Consider the following 23,293-nt stretch of genomic DNA (forward strand, 5'->3'; position numbering starts at 1 on the left):
TAGACAAATCTGGGTTAGGCAGATGTATACACATCACCATGAAGTGGCACTGCACCTCACTTGTAAATTTGTGCATAACATTGTAATGTTATAAAAGGATCTTATTTTGTGAGGTTTTGCCAAGAAGTTTGTCCAGGGGATCCAATAAAAGCAGTTATATGTTGAAAATACAGTCATCTGTGCCGTTAAAATAAGGGTTATGATCTAAAGCACTTTTCAACACAATAATGTATGTCTTTTTTGGCCTGGGCTGTAATAATCTGATACAGCAGTTAATTTTAACTTCAGCAAAAAAACATAGAGTAGAACCTATACGCCTTTGCTCCATTAAATATATTCTACTTCATAAAGTAAATATCTTTAAATCCTCATGTGTCAATTGCATTCTGAGATGTATGTTAACCATAAAGTCTGAGTAAACGGCCCGAGCCACCTATATATATCTCTAATGCTTTGGATCCACACACAATACTGAATAGGATTATTTTAATCTTGGCTAATAGAAAAAACAGTAATCACAGTAATATGATTTGAGATTACATTTTATCTTAATAATTAATTTTATCATGCACACTTACATCAGCTAAAAAATCACAATAAAAACCAACATCAGGAGTGAAAAACATGTGACAGTCGAGGTGAAGAAGGCGTAAATGTATACAGTGGACTGCAACCCAAAGTAAGAATAAAAAACAAATATAAAACATGAATTGACCAAATAAAAAATATTTAGATTTACAAACTACATTATTCCATTTTACATGAATAGCAGTGGGCAAAATATTCCAAATATATTCCAAAATTGTCCACTTCAATACAATATCTTTGATAACTAACAACTGTGTGTTGTCTTTATCTTACCTGAATCATTTGCAATCTAAGTCATCATAACAGCATGTGTGTTAAAAAAAGAAAGAAAAAGAAGATCTAGCTAAAAACATTGTTGGCTGATCCAGTGACACATCCAATCAGGATGCAGTGTTTAAAAGCAATAACTAATATCCAATAAGTTTTCAGATTCAGAATCCTAAAGTCACTCATTGAAAAAGTGAGTGACTTCAGTTTGGACTTTGGTCCAAACTGAAATGACAAATATAGGATATGTGGATCAATGTTCATTCTTGACCTTTGGAAACAATATTTTATGCATCAACAGCATCAATTTACACACACATCAAGTCCTCCTGGGAGAAGGAAGAGGATGGAAAATTACCATTTCTGCACACTTATGTACAGAATATGACAGTACCAAAACCACCATCATTCACTCACACTGACCAGTACCTCAACTCCAACTCCAACTTTAATCTACAACACAGAGAATTAGTGGTGAGAACCCTCATTCCAAAGAGGGAGATAAATATAAATAAGTGCACCATGTTTACAACACCCTCTTAGCCAATGGTTAGAAGAGATTAATTTTTAAGACATCATTCCAAAGTGGCACTACAATGGACAAAAACAACACTGCAGGGTCTAAGAGATCACCCCAGTGGGCTTACTGTATGTGTCAGGACTCTAAACATCCACCAGAATCTTTAAGGCACTTATCATCACTTATTACAAATCTTATAAAAACTTCAAGTCCCTGTTGATTCATCCAAAGGACAAGACAGTCCCTGAAAAGACGACGAGAGTGATGTATGACATTAAGTGCAGCAGCTGTGGAGAACATTACATCAGGGAGACTGCACCAGTCTTGGGGAACAGACTGAAAGAACACTAGAAGCAGGCAACATATGCAGCTAAGTAACACCAGTCCAAGGCTGGCCACAAGATCAACTGGTAAGGAGATAGGTTGAAAGCTCTAATGTTAGCAACTGGACCTTTGGGCTTAGGTTATTATTATATTTTTTAATGAAAAATACAGGATGGATTGCTATGGCATTGTGTACAGACACTTCCCAGAGGATGAACCCTAATGACTTCCCCTGATTTTTCCCCAAGCACCATCATCAGGTCAAACTTTAAGTTTCTCCAATACTTTGGTTTGTGATCAAATACCTGAAAACCTAATGACTTTCCCAATAGCCTCAGCTGTTTCTTGTGCTAATTAGCAAATGTTATGTTAGTTAGTGCTAAGACACTAAGCTAAAAAGAGGTAGCCAAAAGATGGTTAAAGTAGTTAGTCCTGGCTAGAGTGGATGATTACTCCTGTCTTGTTATGGGATTTGGCTTACTTGCACCCCGTAAAACAATTACTTACTCCCACCTCTGTTCCTTAGTGCAAAGTTCCAATGTGTGCATGTATCAGAGGGGGGAGGGATTGTAATGGTTTGAGTAGAGAGGTCAAACTTCTGTCAGTTAGAAGTAGATTTGTGTGAGTTCAGACTGTGGGTAAAGGGTATACACAAGAACAGCATTTAAAAAACAATAATATTGTTCTACACTTTGTTGAAGACATACATGTTGATCGTTAAGCTCTTTCTAACCACTCTGTGCTTCTCTTCAAATTTCCCTGTCTGAATGTCTGAAGTCCATTTGTAAGTCACAAGCCAAGGCCACGCCATAATGCCAAAGAGGTCAATAATTGACAGAGGATCATTATGGAAAGTTTAAATGTCCTCTCTCAAAGACACTGGTTAATGTGTAGAGTTGTGAAAGGAATGTGTGGTTACATTTAACTTTTTCAACCAGGCTCCCAACTGCTGGAACCTCACAAATCATGAGTAAATTAACACAATGAGAAATAAATCTGTTGTACTTTTACAACAGTAGCTTTATGTACATTTAAACTACAACAACGAACATCTAATGTTTTTGTCAAGTTAACTCATTATTATGGTATTTAGTAAAGATGATATGGACTGACCTAGTGTGAACATGAATGTATTATTAACTGAACAGATTTAGTTAGACATCATTAGCATCATCAAACACAATATTATTCAATAGCACAGTATGAAAAGTGTCTCCAACTGAAATAAAAGTTTATAAGAATATACTACATCTTTACTTGCTGTGACCATAGTGTTGGATGGCCGGGCTGATTTGATGACTGCTACTAGAAGGGTGACAAAAAGCAAACAAACAAACAAAAAATAACATGATGCTTTCACCAAAGTGGTGACACTTATGTTGCCTAAATCCTGAATCTGGCTTGCCTATTAAAACATATGTTTGATGATGTACTTTATTTTCCTGATTGACAACAAATCTCATAAAAGAAATTGATCGCTACTATATTGTCAAAGCCATGTCTTATTCCTTTGTGGCATAGAGCTCCATTGTTCAAAACATTTGCTAAAATCAACAGTGATCAACTGTTTAAGGAAATGACTAATTCTTTTTTAATGAATTTACTACAAAAAATATACACCAGGCTTCTCTGTGTGTTACCTTTCTTCTGTCTTAATAGTATTGACAGAATGAAATAACAGAGTACGAAAGAGGTTAGCAATATGACAGATGTTACACATGGTATTGAGTACAGCAAGTACTTATAGATGATTTAATAAATTTTCCACTCTTGGAAATTAACATAGGAATATTATAAAACATGCACAGAGCTGAATCTGACCTGACACCAAAAATCTAATATGAGCTATTTCAAGTGTGTGAACTCTTTCATTAAAACATTCTATATTACTGAATATCCTGCATTTGTGTCGCTGATATACTCAGTCAGGTAAATGTTTTTCTGTGTAGGATTCTGTTACCTAATCCCCTTGAGGGCAGGACATGATGTTACGTCAGAGGGAAGGTGGGAACTAGATAGGGCCGCTTAGATTTCATCGGCTCCTTTGCAGTCATCAATATTCATATTTTCACATTGAAAATTAATTAAATGGGATATAGAGGAATAATTGCAGGGAAATGTATGTAACAGTGGGAATAAACAGTGTGTGATGACGCAGTGGAAGTGATTTTGCTGATGTAATATATACTACAATAAAGTTTTATTTCCTTATATAATGTTTTTAGCTAGTTGTCTTTCATCAAGTAGCTTCTGCTTGTGCCAATACCATCTAAGGCAGAAGGTGCATATGGTCAGCTGCTAGTGTCCAATGTGTAACAAATACCCACCCTATTAAATTTTCATAGTTTTTCCCTCTTGTTTGAGTTGTTACCATGCCCCAAACCTGTTAGATGCAGATCTTACATACTGACTTGCCACTCTCCTGATGCTCTGGTGAAATATACGCTCTTGCAAAACATTGTGCTGGTTACAAATTAATCTACATCACACCTATACTTAGCTCCCACCAGTACAAAGTTTACTACTCATTCCTTCCAATAATTCATGTGATGGTTAATATTTGAGCCAGATAGATAACCTGATCTACAGAATTAGACTCCAGCTCTTTGAACTGGGGAAAATATTGCACTACAGAGTCAGATAATAGGTGTATACTTAGAATTAAAGGCCCACACCACAGCTGGTCTGAAAGGAAGCTCAAATGCTGGTGCAAAGAGGAAACGTTTACTTCAGCATTTTGGGAAATCTACTTGTTTGTAGTCTTACCTAGAGTCAGATAATTGTGGTTTTAGCAGTAGTTAGTCCATACAGTGTCTCAAAATTCATGAACCCTGTCCATACTCTGAGGTTCAGTTTTACCTGATACCATGAATGCGTTTCATTCTGGCTTGGTTGATATCTTGGTGAAAATGTATTCCAAGATTCCAGTGACAAAGGCATGAACATGGCAGAGGCATGTTTATGGAGTTTTCATAGGAAATCTAGTTTAGTTTCAGAGAGTTTACTGAAAAGAATGATGATAAATGGATACCTCTAAACAGTCTGATAAATGATATAATAAAAAAATAAAAAAAAGGAAATCAGTAAAGATGCCCTTTAATGGTAAAGGTAGTATAACCAATACAACATTTACCATGTCCTATGCAGTTAAAGCAGAGTAATTCAGTCTGCCTGTAGCAGACCTAAAGTCCCATGGAGGAACAAGTGACTTCATATTAACACCTGTTGAAAGGTAGAACAGGCTATTTGGCTAAACTGGAGGGACAAAGGACACAGTGAAGCCATTATGTCCTTGAAGTACAAGGTGAAAGTAACACAACACACCCTGTCACAGCTGCCTTTACCTGCAGCAATATAAAACACACAACCATTAACAGACTTGATTAGATTTATAAGGGGATATTATGTTGTAAATCAGATAGCAGTGATCCTGCTCACTCACACTCCTCCAGTACCCATATAAACAACATACTTTTTATTACAAAGAAAAACATGCTTCATTTATTAAAATGTATCAAGAAATCAGCCTGAAATAGTTCCTGCACCTGTGATTATGAAACATATCTGAGCTTTATCTGTTTAACCAACATTCAGAGTTGTAGATGAATCACAGTAGCAGGGTGGACGTCATCAGCCTCTATTGTGACGACAACAGACTCATCGATACAGATCGCAGCTCAGTTGCACATAGTGTCAACAAGGTTTGCTCTTAAAGAAGGACAATCCCCTTCCACCCTGCCCTTCACCCTTCGTCTCTCACATGTCTCCTGTGCTACATAGCAGTCATCACTTATTGTGCATTTAAAGGGGTATTCCAGTGATTTAGCGTTATGCTTGACACTGAAGCAGACAAGGGCATAATATCTTGACTACTCCTTTATTCCCTCCTAAACACAATATTCCTGAAACTTTGAATCCTGCATTTCCCATAATGCAACTCAATAGCACTCCATGCCTAAAGTTAATAATGCATGCTTTGTCAGAAAAATGTTTAGTCTCCAAGCCCAAGCTCCAAGCCAAGACGACAACTCTATGATATCATCAGGATTATTTTCTCAGACATGACAAAGCTCCTCCACAATCACAATCAAGTCCTAACCATGGTGATTACACTGATGTGTGTGGGGCGCTCTTTTGATAAGACAAAAGGGAGTACTGACCGCTGAAAAGTCTTGATCATGAACACACACAGGAGATTTTTGATATATTGATGTCTGTTAAAAACATATATTAAAAAACATTAAGTTTCATTGAAATACACACACACACACACACACACACACACACACACACACACACACACACACACACACACACACACACACACACACACACACACACACACACACACACACACTGCTCTTTTTATCAGCATGAAAAGTGTTATTACCAGGAACAGACCATTTCCACATACAATCTTCTGCAAACATGGAGTCATAGTAGTGATGATTTCCTTTGTGATTCCAAATGATTCAGCCAAGAAAACTAAAATGAGTTTTTAGAGGCAGGTCTGGAATTTTATTTCAGCTCAATATTAGCAGAATATAAATGCAAGCAATACAAAACTGTTGTTGCTAGGTTACAAGTATAAAAGGTACACATAAGTATCACATGGACACAGTCACTGCACACAGGCTGTTGTTCACCAAGAAATAACCTCGATACATTCCACACACACACCTTTTTACATATCTGTTTGTGTATGGACTGAACCAAGGGGATACAACCTGCGTCCTTATGCTAAGCACTACAATATAAATAAAAGTAGATACAAGAAGTAGTGGCATACTGAATCAAAACTCCCTTTTCTTTATTTGTTTGCAATATTTTAACCAACTACAGGCCAACTACAGGTCTTTCTCAGAGGTTTCTGTCACAGAGGTCTTCCTCAACTGTTCCTTTTCCGGAGAAAGACCTACTGTATGGTTGGTCAAATTGTTGCTCAAATTAAAGAAAAGTGAGCTCTGATTCAGTGTACTGGTACTTTTCATTGAATAAATCCCATGAAAAGACAAAAAAACACAAATCCTGTTAAAAATGTAGGAAAGCAAAGATTTTTTAATGTATTTTTAAAAGGTCAAACAAAAATGTGTTTTCTTCATATTTGTCCAGATGTTGATGTGTGTACTGTAAAGATTCTGGGTTTTAGCTATGTGACAAAACATAAACCTCAAATTATCACCTGATCAATTTTTATTAAAATTTACAATCCCATGAAAATAAAATTAATAAGTGTGTCTAACCATTTGCTTAAGTGTTTGTGTGTTTGTTGTTATTTACTGTGTTACTCTTCTTAAATTTGCAGGAATAATTGGATTTTTTAGGTGGGAAGCCATCCTGCTCTGACATTTTGAGAACAGCTAAATTAACTGGGCCACCAGAGAGCAGCTGTGCACACGCCCATTGAATTGGTTTGTGGGTTGCAAGGTTGCAGTGACAGATGGGTTCAAATTTTATGTAAGGTGTAGATTGTGTTTCATAGACTGGTAACTTTGGTAATATCAGACAAACATAAAACAACTTCCATTTAGGGATCCATTTATGATAATCAATTACGTGGAGTGTTAGCAGGTCTTCAAAAACTCAATCAATTAAAATATATGATATTTTCAATGATTAAAGAATAGTCCATCAAAAACAATCTTTTTATTTGTCATTTGCCTATAGTTTTGAAATTACACATTTAATTATCACATTTAATACTTAAGTGTTGACGTTAAGGACCCTTTTGGTCATGTAGCACAAATACAGATACAGTACATGTAGCGATATTAAGTGTCTGTCACTTATTAGAGTGCCTGCCAGCCAATCACATCTTGAGGTATGAAATTCCAGTAGTAAAATATGTAACAAACTATTACTCATTGACGTATTTAGTGTTTCATCTGACTACTTTTGTACTGATAAGAAATAGCTCCCTTTCTTTGTATAAATATATGATACATATATATCCTTTGACACAGCAGCAGGGTGTGGACTTTGTTCAGTGGTGAACAATAGGTTCCACTCATTAACCTGTCCTGCAGAAAAATCACCTTGTCCTTGCAGAGCCTTGCAGCTCTTCCCACCTTCCTCTTCCTGCCCATGTGTCCAGCCCCCTCCTTACTACTACTTCCTCTATATATTTGCACACTACATCCTCACTACTACATGTGCACCATCTCCTGACTGGCTCAAGTGATCCTGGCCCTGCCCCATTCATGTGGGACGCAGGCTGATGGGCCACACTGACCTCTGGAGGTTTGACATAGAAGTAGGGGACATCAGTCATGTTGCCACAACTTCTCTAGAGTATATTGCAGTTTTCCTCTGCAAGGCCATCCCATGAGAGGAGCTGCAGTAATCCCCGCCCTCCGTAGATCACCTGAGCGCTGAACCAGGAAATAAGGACTGCGGCAAGTGTAGTGTCCTTCAAGTGCTCACCTTCAACTTAGGTGTCTGAGCCATGCTTATATTCTTTGCATACTATAGGATAGCATCTGACAGGTAGACTGTAATGTGAATCTCTTCACTGGCCAGACACAATGAGGCTTATTTGTAAGTAGTTACACATTACAGCATTCATAGGACACAGCAGAGATGTGCTGTTTGGGCAAATTGTTTAAAAAAGACAGAAAATGACAAAGGAAATTCATCTTTTTTACCTCTGTCTTCAGCTTCTCAGGCAGTGTCAGTAACACGCTGCACTGTAATAATAATCACGGGAAAAAAGATCTTGCAGGCTCACACACACACACACACACACACACACACACGCACACACACACACACACACGCACACACAAACACACGCACACACAAACACATGCACACACATTCATAAGCACTGCTCTTTTTACCAGCATGAAAAGTGTTATTAGCAGCAACATAATATTTCCACATACAAGACAGAACCTAGGCACACACACAGAAAAAGAGAGAGTAGGCCTATCAGATTGCAGTGGGCGCTTTAGAAGCAGTCTGTGTCCTCTAGATGTCACCAGTGACGGAAAAGTACCGTCATACCCAGTGAAGCTTCACATCCTTCTGTGGGAGAGGGGATTAAACGATTAGCCCATCCTCATTTTCATTTGCTCTCTTCTCTCCTGTTTTTATGTTCTGCTGCTATTCTCTGACTGTGAAAAATGCTGATTGGGACATTCTTTCAGCTCCTGCTGCATGAGCAGAGAATGAGTTTGCAGCATTGTATCCCATATTCAGACGTGTCATGATGAACTCATTGCACCCTCCACTTAAAACCTGATGTGTTCTATGTGTTTTACAAAACATAGGTGACTCCATGGTTTTGTACATTTACCATTAAAGGGTTTCTCCAGCTATTCATTATTGTATCTTTGAGAATGTGTACAGCTGTAGGCCTATAACTCTGACCCATGCGTACAGACATTTTGGTGTTTTTTTCTTTTGCAAAGGCCTGCAACCAGAACATAATCTCTCCTCTTTCACATGAAAACATTGTCAAATAATGTCCACCTGTTTACCCAGCACTTTATTACCAACTGGCCATGGGGCCTAGAACTCAAGGGATTGAAGCTTCCAGGTTTATTGTGTCTCAACTGGTTTGCATTAATGTAGCCTAACTGGAAATGATATGTAGGAAAACACAGCATAAATGAAAAGTGTCCACTGATACTAAGACCGTAAGGTGGGTCTTTTTCATTTCTGTACTTACATGTTGAATATATAGTTACCACAAAGCAAAGCTGGAGCCAGGAAGTTTTCTAGCACAGAAACCCTGTGTACACTGCACAGAGAGCAGGAGGAACACAGGCCCAGCAGCTCCTCTTTGCCTCAAAGAACTAGCAGGTTAATCTCACTGTTCCTTAACTTGGTTTGTAATGTAGTCGGCTTATTTGAAAGGTTTCAAGGTAATAGGGTTAAGATTTTTAAGACAACCCTTGTCTTCATCATGTACATAATGATCACATTGAAACAGCTCAGGGTTCAGATTTATAGAGCTCTGTGCCCTAATGCCTCCAAATCTCTACGATACTGGGAAATATGGCTTTTTATTTTCATGGCTACAGTTTTAGTATTATCACCATTGAATATTGGATGAAACTGTCAGTTAGGGAATCACACCTGAAAGTGAATGTGACCTCCATCCTGACTTGATGGATGAGGTTCAGTAAAGGATGTTTTTCAGCGTCAGCATTTGAAGCAATACCTGCAGGGGTAGTGTGTCCGCCACCTAGTGATTGCCAAATTGTACTGCATGTAACCTAGAAGCAGGGCACATTGCTGTACTTGCTGAATGCCAAGTCAGCATGAACTCATTAGATTTGCAAAGATATTTTGGACTAAAATGTGCTACTGCCTATTTTGCAAACATTTTGCAGTGGATACATCTGAAAATACTGTGTAGTGTGTGTACTCTGAGAGCTTAATGATTTTTGAGAGAACATAGAATTTCCTCGGTACAGTCATAAAGTGTCCTTATCAAGGTATTATATAAAAATTTAGATCAGATCAGTAAAATATAGAGCTCCTGAGGAAGTGCAAGGTGATACTTTAAAGATAATTTACTATATGTGTGGAACATTACGCTTTATTATTGATCCATAATAATGTATAACTTCAGGACTAATGCCTTATCAGTGACTGTGACGATTAAGCAATTATCTTCTATTTACAACAGCCAAGAACGTATTACTAAATCTTCTTTTAGGTGAATCTAGGAGACAAAAAGGCAAAATAGCAAATTGAATGTTTCAGTGCAATAAAATAAAACATTTGTAATAGTACTGGTCTAGTATTACACAACAATATGCTGAGATGGATTCACACTGGGCAGGCTTTGTGTAAGTCCCTGAACAAATGACCCTAACCCTAACCCTAACCCAGAGGACCATCAGGATGTTTAAAGTTGAGCCAGACTGACCATTCCAAAACTTTGATCAATCATTAATGAAGGGTTCAATGTTTCATGCTTTCTGATAAATTGTGATGTCCACAGATATAAATGGTTATAAGTCGGTATAAAGGGTTATTGTTTCACATGTTCTAAATCGTTGGTCTGTAGTTATATTGCATTGGTCATTACTTAAAACAATTAAGGTCTGCAGTTATGATTGTTAATAAATGGATTTACTGACAAAACACACTACCTGAGTTCTCTGCATTATATGGTAGCTGTCTGTAGCCTAGGCCTGTCTGAAGCTGGCGGGCTGTATGACAAATATGAACGTCCAACATTTAACTTTGCTCGCAGAAGCAAACTGGACTGTCAGTTTTCCCGACAGTCCGCCTGATCACACTCCGGTCCAGTGGGTGGCGCTAACGTACTAAAGCTGCACCAATTGCTAATAAACCGCAGTTCTTTAGTTATTTTGGAGAGGGTGTTAACTTTATTATGTCTATGGGTGTTATAGCCACTTTGATCCACACTCCATTCCAATAGGTGGCGGTAATGCACCAATTCGTTGTTTGCCAACCGCCATTAAACAGAAGAAGACGAACAACAAACCTCAGAAGAGCGCTAGCCTCAATATTTGAAGTGGTTGGTAACAGGATCAGACGTGAAATTTGTATTTAGAAAAACGTATAATTTCACAGCAGCTATGGATATAGCACTGTATCTGATAGCTGCTGCTATCCTTGTTGTCCTGATATTGTTTGCGTTGAAGCTACGGAGGGTTACACAAGAAGGTAAGCAGCCTTCAAAGATAACTGTAAGCTAAGTGTTAGCATTGAGTGAGTCAAACTGCTTTCAAATAGACTCAGTGACGTATAATGTTTTAGCCATTTTAGGTTTATTTAATTATGGATAGATATAGTGGTAATTGAAGATGTTGCACTTTTCAGCTATAAAGGCTACGTCAGCTCACAGCTGCCAACATATGTCACAAACTACGGAGGCCGCAACGTGCCAGCTGAACTGTTACTGTAGTCTTTATTCACTTGTTGATTAATAATATAATAATTAATACAAACATGCTGGAGACAGCTACGAGTCACCAAATGTGCCTTGTTGGTGTTTTTCCACGGGAAGTGTGCTGTTATAAATATACGTTTGTCTACTACTTTCATTTATTAGAATAATTAAAACTACCACAGCTACCACTGCTACCACAGATTGTGTTGCTGTGACTGAAAGTGGTAGAAAGTGACCAAGTACGTTTACTCGAGAACTATTCTTCAGTAGGTTGAGGTACTTTTACTTTACTTTAGTATTTCCATTTGGTGTTACTTTATACTTCCACTTCACTACATGTTAGAGGGAAATATTGTACTTTCTACTCCACTACATTTATTTGCCAGCTTTAGTTACCTTACAGATGAATATTTGACAGAATGGTTGATATAACATATGAATAACCTTTATTTTACCTACAAACAACAGCAACAACACAACAACATGCAAAGCAATATTAGATAGGTAAATAAAAGAAAAGAAAATGATGAAAAAATAAAAGTAAACAGATAAGATTATGGTGAACATTTGCAATCATTTAAAACAAGGTCTGAGATAAAGCCTTTGAACAGCTGTAGCATTGTTGAAGAATTTAATTTTAAGGCCTTTTTTAGATTGTTCCAAGTGTAAGGTGCATTGTAGAATTACATTTTTCCTATTTCAGTTTTGACTAGTGGAGTGTTTCAGAGTTAAAAGAGATGAAATATAGGGTGGCAGTGTGGTAGAGCTTTAAAGATGAATGAAAAACCAATGCTGATCTCGCCTCACCGCTAGGGATGGCCAGCCAACTTATTGGTTAAAAGTACAGTGAGTGGTACTGTAGGGATCATTAGTTATAAACCTTAAAGCTGATTGGTACTCAGCATCCAGTGAATCCAATGTAGAAACAGCTGTCTTTCCATAAATAACATATCTAAAACAGATAGTGATTCAACAATTGTTTTTCTCTGGTGATAGGGAAGTAATTTTTTACAGTATTTCAGTATTGTTCTCAAATTACCAATACGCCAATTGGTATACCAATATATTAATGTGATGCTTAAAATTGAGATTATTGTCCAGCCAGATGCCAAGATATTTGTAATGTGGTACTTTTACTTCTAATGAGGTATTTTTATATTGTTGTATAGGTTTTTTTAAGTCACAGATTTTGAATACTTCTTATGCCTCCGGCAACTAACTATTTTTTCATTATCAATTAATCTGCTGATTATTTTATTAATCAATATTTTGATATAAATGTCAAAACATAGTAAACAATGCCCATTTACCAAAGCACTTAAATAACTTGGTACACACCATTCCCTCTTTTTCTTATCAACTTGTTTGGATGTATTGGACTCATTTAGGCTACAACTGACATTATTTTCATTATCGATTAATCTGTTGATTCATTTTCTCAGTTAATAGATTTGTTAGTTATTTAGGCCATAAAATGTCGGTCACTGTTTCCCAAAGCCCAAGATAATATCCTCAAATGCCATGCTTTGTCCACAACTCAAAGATATTCAGTTCGGAAGCTAGAATCAGAGATTTTGAAGAAAAAAAAATCCTGAAAAAATAACTAAAAATGATGAATCAACGAAATATAAAATAGTTGGCCATTCATTTGCTGTTGATCGATTAATCAACCATTTTTTGCAGCTGTAGTCTTAACAAATAAAGCATGTGTTGGACAGACTGTGGTTTGACATGTTATGTACCCTTTCTGGCCTCAGCTGATGCAGAACAGCAGCAAGATGTTTTCCGGGCAGCAGGTCCCCCTCAGCGGGCAGTAGAGGAGCGAGGGGCTGGTATGCCTCGCAGGAGAAGGAATCTTGCTGCAGTGATTGCTAACAGACAGCCACAGAGAGCACCTGTTGAATATGGTCAGTTATGTTGGTTTACTTTAATTATGTAGCTTTCAATGCTAAGCCCTGAGATACTGTACATCATCACATTAGTCTTTTCAAGCTGAACAATTGAAAAAAAACACAGCTGAATGCAGCTATATGAACAGATGTGAGTTTTGTGATGTATAATGACATGTAACAAACATTTTGCTGATCTCAGATGAGGAACATGTGGAGGAGGAGGAGGAGGAGGAGGATGTGCAGCTGCAGAACTTCCAGCCAACAGTAAAAGTTGGGGCCAAGAAGCAGAAGAAGCTGGAGGAGAAACAGGCCAAGAAAGCCCAGCGAGAGGTGGGAATCACAAGTTGAGCCGCTGATATCCACACTACCCACAAGATGGGCCATCCAGGAAACAAAAACCCAGTAAAACTTTACTTAAACCCCTCACTAAGCATATGTAAGCAGTGTATAAACATTTAGTTCATAACCTCTGGTTATGTCCTCATAAGCAGATATAAAAGCATCCTTCTTCTTGACTCGTAACTCAGTTACATCTGAACACACAGACATTATACACATCTTGTTACATTCAGAGTGAATTCCACTTTTTGGGGATTCGCATTCAACACAACAGTTTTACAGGTTCACGTTTTTTAAATAGCTGTCCATATAGGCAATATTGACTTGTAAATGATTAACTAACAATCTGGTCAACATAAAGTTCTTTATTTGAACAATTCCACAAGAAAGGTAACTTCGCTGAAAAGTGTTGGTGCTTAAAGTGCTTCACTGAGCTGAAATTTAAACTTAAAACATCTCAAGATAAATGAAATAGTCATTATTATGAGATAGTTTCTCATTATTATGAGATAGTTTCTCATTATTTTGAGATAGTTTCTCATTATTATGAGATACTAAGTCATTATTTTGAGATAGTTTCTCATTATAATGACTTACAGGATCTTTTTTTTTAATCACAGTGGCGGAAATGGGCTTCCATACAGAGTCGATCGTATGTGGCTCATTATCTGAGGCCGTCTCCTGACTAGGGCTTGACATAACCTTGGAGGTTGATGGCTCCGTGTCAGAGCATTTGTTATGATTTTTGGACGGATCAGACCTTAACTTTAACTTTTCATGTTGTCATCCGTGGCTACATGCACTCTACATCCACTCTCTCTGTCTGACTGCAGCACACGCATTACACGCAGGAATATCTGGACCACGGCCAATCAGAGGGGGGTCCCGCCCTTCACTATCTCTGATTGGTTTAGACCACGATATGGGCCTAATGTGTGTCTGTTGAACCACAGGGAGACTTTCAGAGTCGCAGAGATTTTTTTCTTTTTCGAACAGCTAGTCGACCTCAGATTTTTTTTAGTCGCACCAATGAGAAATTAGAGCCCTGTTGTGGACAAAACAAGTGATTTGTGGATGTCTTTTGGGGCTTTGGGAAACAGTTATCGACATTCTTCCGTCATTTTATGGATTTGACGACTAATCGTTAAACTTAGAAAATAATGGACAGATTAATTGATAATGAAAATAATAATTAGCTGCATGCCTAATTTTGACTTATACTCACCTGTGGCTTGTTGCAGTTATCACTGCTTAAAGCTACATTATAGTGAAATATATATAATTACCACATTGAGGGGTGAAAATGAAGTGTCACCACAGAGGGTAATTAAATCACAAGCAATAGTGTTTATGTTCAACCTAGGCTGTCAAATGATTGATGAACACACTATATATGTACTTAATAAGACAGTGTCAAAACAGTCAGTGATGTGTGTTTGATTTCACATTTCAAAATGGCTTAAAGATGCTCAGTCGTAAACTTTCCTTCCAGCCTGCTGGGGAGGTTTTGAAACTTTCCTTTAAGCTTTGCTGAGTTAAAGACTTTCCATTTGCTGTCTGGTCCTGTATTGAGTTGTTCTTGTATTTACAGGCGGAGATGGAGGAAAGGGAGGAGAGGAAAAGGATGCAGGAGCTCAGAGAGCAGGACAGACGGCAGGAGGATGAGAGAGAACGACTGCTAGAACAGAAACAGGTCACATAATCCTTCCTCTGACCAGGTTCTTCCTGTCTGTCTTTTCACATGAGGTGATGAAATAACAGTGCTAATGTTTGTTCAGGAGGAGGAGGAGCGGCGGGCTAAAGAAGAGCAGGAGAGACGGGAGGAAGAGGAGTACTTGAGGCTCAAAGCATCCTTCACTATAGAAGACCAGGGAGAGGAGGAGCAGCTCACTGAAGACCAGGTCAGATCACCAACACATTTTTCAGGTTAACCTAAATCTAACTTTTTGAACTCTCCGTGTCCTTTTTAGAAATTATAAATGTTTGTGTTGTTAATCCCTAGTCCCGCAACCTTCTTCAAGAATTCATCCAATATATTGAGGTGAGACTAACACTCTGTACATACTCCAGCTTTAGCCGAAGTATCTGAACATAGTGCATTTAAAATGATGTCTTCTGTGCTGCAGAGCTCTAAAGTGGTTCTACTGGAGGACTTGGCTTCTCATTTTGGAATGAGGACACAGGATGCTATTGCCAGACTGCAGGACCTCTTAGCAGATGGCTCCCTCACAGGTCAGCGTGCTTAAGAACTAACAATAAACAGCATGCAAGAACATTTCTTAGTGTTTAAAATTGATCTTGTCTTTCAAATGATGAAAAGCTGTTTTGGAACATAGTGTTAAGAAAAGAAGTTAAAGCATCTGAAAAGGCTTCTCTGCCCCCACCTCACTAACCAACAAGCAAAAACTACAGTACATGAATACAGATCGGTAAAGTTTTTTTTTTTAAGATACCGTATGGTTGCCACAAGGGTTCCCAGCCAGAGTGGACCCAGGGATGTTGCAGTTATGTGGCACGCACTGTAAGCACTTGGCTACCAGGGTGCGGGTTTTCAATGTGAATTAGGAATTACAAGCTTGATAAACCCAATAAAAAAGATTGAATAAAAACATCCACCAACAATGGCAATGCTAAAACATAAGAGAATTACATAGTTGAATTGCAGAGGGAGAATCAAGAGAGAAACCCATCGTAGGGCTGGTCGATATGGCTGAAAACTGTATCACGATAAAAGTGTTTCATATCGATAATTTTTTTTTTCAATTTATTTTTAGGGTTTTTATGCCTTTATTCAGACGCTGTGATTATATGGTATGCGCTCTAACCACTCGACCACCAGGGATCTTCGATATCGATAATTATTGATTTTTTTTATGACATATTTAAAATAAGGACCAGGGGGGAAAAATATTCAATTTAAACACTTTTATTGTAAACTTAACCTTCCTCTGATTTTAATCACCTCAGTTATCAGTCAAGGCAGACAGAGAAAAGAAATGTCAACACCACCATGAAAAGCAGTCAAATAAATAAATGTACACATAAGTCTGAATGAAAATTTAAATCTCTATGAACACTTAACAATTATCTTTTCACATTAAGGTGCAAAAATAAACATTAAAGAAATGCTTAACAATGGTGCATAAAGTGTTTTAAAATATGTGCAAAGTGTTAATTGTAAACTTACAAATTATAGTAAAGCTGAGGTAGGGCTGGGTGATACAGATAAACTCAAATATCACAATATTTGACCAAATACCTCAATGTCAATATTGCAACAATATTGTAGGGATGACTATTGGTGTTGTCAAAATATTTACACAATTAGATTTTTGATAAATAATCATCAGTACTTTGGATATAATGACAAAGTGGGTAAAGGCAAATAATAATAATAACAGCTAGAACAGTCTGGTAAGTTCAGAAAATTACATAATTTTACTGTAATGCAGTCTTTAAAACCAGGAAAAGAAACACTTATGCAAAAAAAACATTTTCATTAGAAAGCAAAATATATTTGCTGGAGGGCCAGATTTGGCCTATGGCCTGCTATTTGTTGTTATATTATATTATATTATGTGATATATGAATTAGATGTATTTTGCCTATTGTTCCTACAGGAGTGATTGATGACAGAGGAAAATTTATCTCCATCACTCCAGAAGAACTGAACTCGGTAGCTCAATTCATCAGACAGAGAGGCAGAGTCTCCATCACAGAGCTGGCCCAGGCCAGTAGCTCTCTGATCAATTTGACACCTGACAGCCGCAACACCGCCTGATGGACAGCTGGACAAGAGTCTGTATGGACACTGCTGAAGAAGAATGACTCAAACATTAACTATAATCTGGGTGAAGCCTTCTGGTGAAATGCAACTACTATTCTTTGGCATTTGTCTTTGGCTCCATGTCATCATCAATATGAACTTCATAGTGATGTCATGTCTCAGTACTCTTTATTATATAAACAGCTGTCAACACAAAAGACTGACTCAGAATTTTGAAGAAAAATGTAAGAAGTTGCAAAAATACAGTTTGAAATAAAAAAAAAATAAAAAAATACAATTCAGTTTGGTCTTGTTAACTGTGACATGACTAAAGAGTAGGTCATTGTGTTATATCTGAAAGGACAGCAGCTGAGAGAGGTTAAAATATGCCTAGGGATGTCAAACCTCACCTGTAGCCCTCAACAGCACAAATACAAAATAAAATAAAGAACCCAACTTGTAATAACCCAATACTTGATAAGCCCCTTTAACATGCAAACATTTCTGTTACACAGCTGAAGATTTGCTTCTTTTCAAAGGTCAGTTTTAGTTGCTCGTCTTTGCAGAAAGGCAACCTTTTGACCATCAACCATGTTGTTCAGCTCTGTCCTAATTCTGGATAAAGACAAGGTAATTTCTGGATATAGGTTGGTGCATTACTTGTTTGCAAGCATAATTCCATGTGAAAGAACTACATTGAGCGTTATTGTTTAATTTTTAATGGAAGCTAGCTCTCTTGTTAAGATGGACCATACTGATTCCAGACATATTGAACTGGTCAACAGTTTGGACACATTTATTCATTCAAGGGTTATTCTTTATATAACGTGTCAATCCTGATCAGTTGAAAGGTGTGCCTTCACAATACTTAATTGATGCAATTTCTTGCCTTCATAGTGCATTTGAAACCATCAGTGCTTAGGTAGTGTTGATATACAGCAAATAGCAATATTCCACTACTGTAGTTATGGCAAGAACTGCTCAACTAAGTAAAGAGAAATCACAGTTCATCATTACTTCGAGACATGAAGCTCAGTCAGTCTGGAAGATTTCCCCTCTAGGCTATGTAAGGGCCATTTGATGAAGGAGAGTGATGGAATGCTGCACCAAATGACCTGAGGCCTGTACTACGAAGCTGGATTTTCTCTTATCGAGGTAACTTCAGGGTTAACCCTGTGTTTTCCGTCCTACGACGCTGGTTCACCTCTTACCGGGGTAAATCACCATGGTAACTTACGCTGAACGGCTAACCTGCTCTGGAGCAGGTTAAGTTCCAGAGTAAGATCCAAACCTGTCAAAACCATGTCCTCTGACCAATCACATCACCGACAAAAAGTCATCATTCCTACAGGATCCCTACATGGACAAAAGTCCTGAGTTTACAATAAAGCAACACGTTTTTAAAAAAAGTTATCCTTTTTTTAAAAACTTGTTGCTTTGTTTTAAATAATATGACCTGAAAGTACAAATGCACATCAAAAACAATAAGAGAATCGGCATTTACACTATACAAAAATAACATTTCTCTTCCCTTGCAACTGTGTGTCACATGATCCGCAGCTTAGGTTTAAGACTAGCTACATTTTTAAAGGTCATTAGACACGTCGAGGCTTTTTATTTCCACTCCGGTTTTAAAGCAGAGCTTCCTAACAAACAGAGATCATTATTACTGTAGCTACACTAAACACATAATGATGATTTTAGCTGCATTTTAATTGTGCAAAGTATAGTTTATCTCCAGAGTGAAGCTGATTATGGATGAGTATAGACTCCGATTTATCACTGCAGCTCAGAATTACATGAAAAAAACTGTGATGATCACTGAAAGTTTGGTTTAGTGAAGCCGGGTAACTGAAATATACCCTGGGTATGTTTAACTTGCTTCGTAGTACAGGCCTCTGGCCTCACCCAACCTAAACCCAACTGAGATGGTTTGGGATCAGTTGAACCACAGATTGAAGGAAATCTATATAACAAGTACTGAGGATATGTGGGAACTCCAAGACTGTTTAAAACGCATTCCAGGTCACGACCTCATGAAGCTGGTTAGGATATTGCCAATAGTGTGCAAAGCTGTCAACAAGGTAACCGCTGGCTACTGTAGTGTAAAATTTGGGTGATAATCACTAACAATGAACAATGTTGTATCTACTTAAAGGGTACTTGATTATTGACTGTTATTTGCTAAAGATAATCAAGACATGATAAAAGAAGAGGTTTATGTGATTCTGCACTTACTGAGGGAATAAGCACATTTGATGATCTGATAACTATACAATAAAATGTATGTGATTAAATATACCACCTTTTTACAATTATTATCTTTAAAAAGAGAATGCAGTAAGAAAAGTAATTGAACAGTATTAGAATTGATATGGCCTATAGTGAATACAGCCTAAATTAAGTGGCCACCAGCTGGATGAACTGAGGTAACCCTTGTATAAAAAAAACTGAAGTCTTAAAAACCCACTGGTATGAAAAAAACTCCATGCACCTGTGACTTGTTTTACTCGAGAAATGGAAGTAGTGGGCATCATATTGATCGATGCCAGGAAAAGTTGTTTTGAAAGGAAGCTGATTGATTGAAATTGTTGGCCAAAGGGGACTTCCCACTTTTCCACAATGGTCAGCAAAATTATCAGTATAAAAAGAAACATTTATCTGAGATTATTGTATCATTTCTGCATAGACGCTGTCGGTGTATGTTCTGGTTCCGGGTTCTGTTGCTGGCAATAAAACTAACTGCATTCAGCTGGACGACTCTTTTCTGTTTGAATATTTTGGGACTCCAACATCTTTTTTAAACCACAAAGTAACCACAAAGACTGTTAATTTGTTACTACACTACTATGAGGAATTTAAAATATAAAAGATATATTGCATTCTTAATACCTTCTGCTTACATACACACATGGACAAAATTGTTGGTACCCCTCCGTTAATGAAAGAAAAACCCACAATGGTAACTGAAATAACTTGAAACTGACAAAAGTAATAATAAATAAAAATGTACTGAAAATTAACCAATGAAAACCAGACATTGCTTTTGAATTGTGGTTCAACAGAATCATTTTAAAAAACAAACTAATGAAACAGGCCTTGACAAAAATGATGGCACCCCTAGAAAAGATTGAAAATAATTTGACCATAGGGACATGTTAAACTAAGGTGTGTCCTCTAATAAGCATCACAGGTGTCTTCAAACTTGTAATCAGTCAGTCTGCCTATTTAAAGGGTTACAAGTAGTCACTGTGCTGTTTGGTGACTCGTGTGTACCACACTGAACATGGACCACAGGAAGCGAAGGAGACAGTTGTCTCAGGAGATTAGAAAGAAAATTATAGACAAGCATGTTAAAGGTAAAGGCTATAAGAACTATCCAAGCCGCTTGATGTTCCTGTGACTACAGTTGCACATACTATTCAGAAGTTTAAGGTCCACGGGACTGTAGCCAACCACCCTGGACGTGGCCGCAGGAGGAAAATTGATGACAAATTGAAGAGACGGATAATACGAATGGTAACCAAAGAGAACCCAGAACAACCTCCAAAGAAATTAAAGGTGAACTCCAAGGTCAAGGTACATCAGTGTCAGATCGCACCATCCATCATTGTTTGAGCCAAAGTGGACTTCATGGGAGACGACCAAGGGAGACACCACTGTTGAAAGCAAATCATAAAAAGGCGAGACTGGAATTTGCCACAAAGCTTCTGGGAGAATGTCCTTTGAACATCCATCCATCCATCCATCTTCTTTCCGCTTATCCGGGGTCGGGTCGCGGGGGCAGCAGCCTAAGCAGGGAAACCCAGACTTCCCTCTCCCCAGCCACTTCGTCCAGCTCTTCCCGGGGGATCCCGAGGCGTTCCCAGGCCAGCCGAGAGACATAGTCTCTCCAGCGTGTCCTGGGTCTTCCCCGGGGTCTCCTACCGGTGGGACGTGCCCTGAACACCTCACCCGGGAGGCGTCCGGGAGGCATCCTAACTAGATGCCCGAGCCACCTCATCTGGCTCTTCTCAACGCGGAGGAGCAACGGGTCTACTCCGAGCTCCTCCCGGATGGCCGAGCTTCTCACCCTATCTCTAAGGGAGAGCCCAGCCACCCTACGGAGGAAGCTCATTTCGGCCGCTTGTACCCGCGATCTCGTTCTTTCGGTCACTACCCAAAGCTCATGACCATAGGTGAGGGTAGGAACGAAGATCGACTGGTAAATCGAGAGCTTCGCCTTTCGGCTCAGCTCTCTCTTCACCACGACGGATCTGTGCAGAGCCCGCATTACTGCAGACGCCGCACCGATCCGCCTGTCGATCTCCCGCTCCATCCTTCCCTCACTCGTGTACAAGATCCCGAGGTACTTGAACTCCTCCACTTGGGGCAGGATCTCATCCCCGACCCGAAGGGTGCACTCCACCCTTTTCCGGCTGAGGACCATGGACTCGGATTTGGAGGTGCTGATTCTCATCCCGGCCGCTTCACACTCGGCGGCGAACCGATCCAGTGAGAGTTGGAGGTCACGGTCTGATGAAGCCAACAGGACCACATCATCTGCAAAAAGCAGTGACCCAATCCTGAGGTCACCAAACCGCTGCGCCTAGAAATCCTGTCCATAAAAATTATGAACAGGATCGGTGACAAAGGGCAGCCCTGGCGGAGTCCAACCCCCACCGGAAACGAGTCCGACTTACTACCAGCTATGCGGACCAAGCTCTGACACCGGTTGTACAGGGAACGGACGGCCTGTATCAGGGGGTCCGATACCCCGTACTCCCGGAGAACCCCCCACAGGACCCCCCGAGGGACACGGTCGAATGCCTTTTCCAAGTCCACAAAGCACATGTGGACTGGTTGGGCAAACTCCCATGCACCCTCAAGGATCCTGCAGAGGGTGTAGAGCTGGTCCACAGTTCCACGACCCGGACGAAAACCACATTGCTCCTCCTGAATCCGAGGTTCGACTATCCGACGGACCCTCCTCTCCAGTACCCCCGAATAGACCTTACCAGGGAGGCTGAGGAGTGTGATCCCCCTATAGTTGGAACACACCCTCCGGTCCCCCTTCTTAAAAAGAGGGACCACCACCCCAGTTTGCCAATCCAGAGGCACTGCCCCCGATGTCCACGCGATGTTGCAGAGTCGTGTCAACCATGACAGCCCCACAACATCCAGGGCCTTGAGGAACTCCGGGCGGATCTCATCCACCCCCGGGGCCTTGCCACCGAGGAGCTTCTTGACCACCTCGGCGACCTCAGCCCCAGAGATAGGAGAGCCCACACCCGGGTCCCCAGGCCCTGCTTCCTTACCGGAAGGCGTGTCGGTGGGATTGAGGAGGTCTTCGAAGTATTCCTTCCACCGATCCACGACGTCCCGAGTCGAGGTCAGCAGGGCACCGTCACCCCCATACACAGTATTGACGGTGCACTGCTTCCCCCTCCTGAGACGCCGGATGGTGGTCCAGAACCTCTTCGAAGCCGTCCGGAAGTCGTTCTCCATGGCCTCACCGAACTCCTCCCATGTCCGGGTTTTTGCCTCAGCGACCGCCGCAGCCGCCCCCCGCTTGGCCTGCCGGTACCTGCCTGCTGCCTCCGGAGTCCCACAGGCCAAAAAGGCCCTATAGGACTCCTTCTTCAGCGTGACGGCATCCCTCACCGCCGGTGTCCACCAGCGGGTTCGGGTATTGCCGCCATGACAGGCACCGACCACCTTGCGGCCACAGGACCGGTCGGCCG

General features: G+C 39.6%; 1 protein-coding gene across 1 annotated transcript; it reads left to right on the forward strand.

Moving 5' to 3' along the window:
* Positions 1–11,150: 11,150 nt before the first annotated feature.
* On the forward strand, positions 11,151–17,952 carry LOC133976538 (DDRGK domain-containing protein 1-like). Its single transcript, XM_062414758.1, has 8 exons — positions 11,151–11,347; positions 13,331–13,480; positions 13,665–13,795; positions 15,396–15,497; positions 15,583–15,705; positions 15,807–15,845; positions 15,931–16,036; positions 17,425–17,952. Exons 1-8 carry the CDS (start codon positions 11,260–11,262, stop codon positions 17,583–17,585), a joined length of 900 nt encoding a protein of 299 aa, XP_062270742.1. The 5' UTR covers positions 11,151–11,259; the 3' UTR covers positions 17,586–17,952.
* The last annotated feature ends 5,341 nt before the right edge of the window (positions 17,953–23,293 follow it).

The sequence above is a fragment of the Scomber scombrus genome, chromosome 24 (genome assembly GCF_963691925.1).
Source record: "Scomber scombrus chromosome 24, fScoSco1.1, whole genome shotgun sequence".
NCBI lineage: Eukaryota > Metazoa > Chordata > Actinopteri > Scombriformes > Scombridae > Scomber > Scomber scombrus.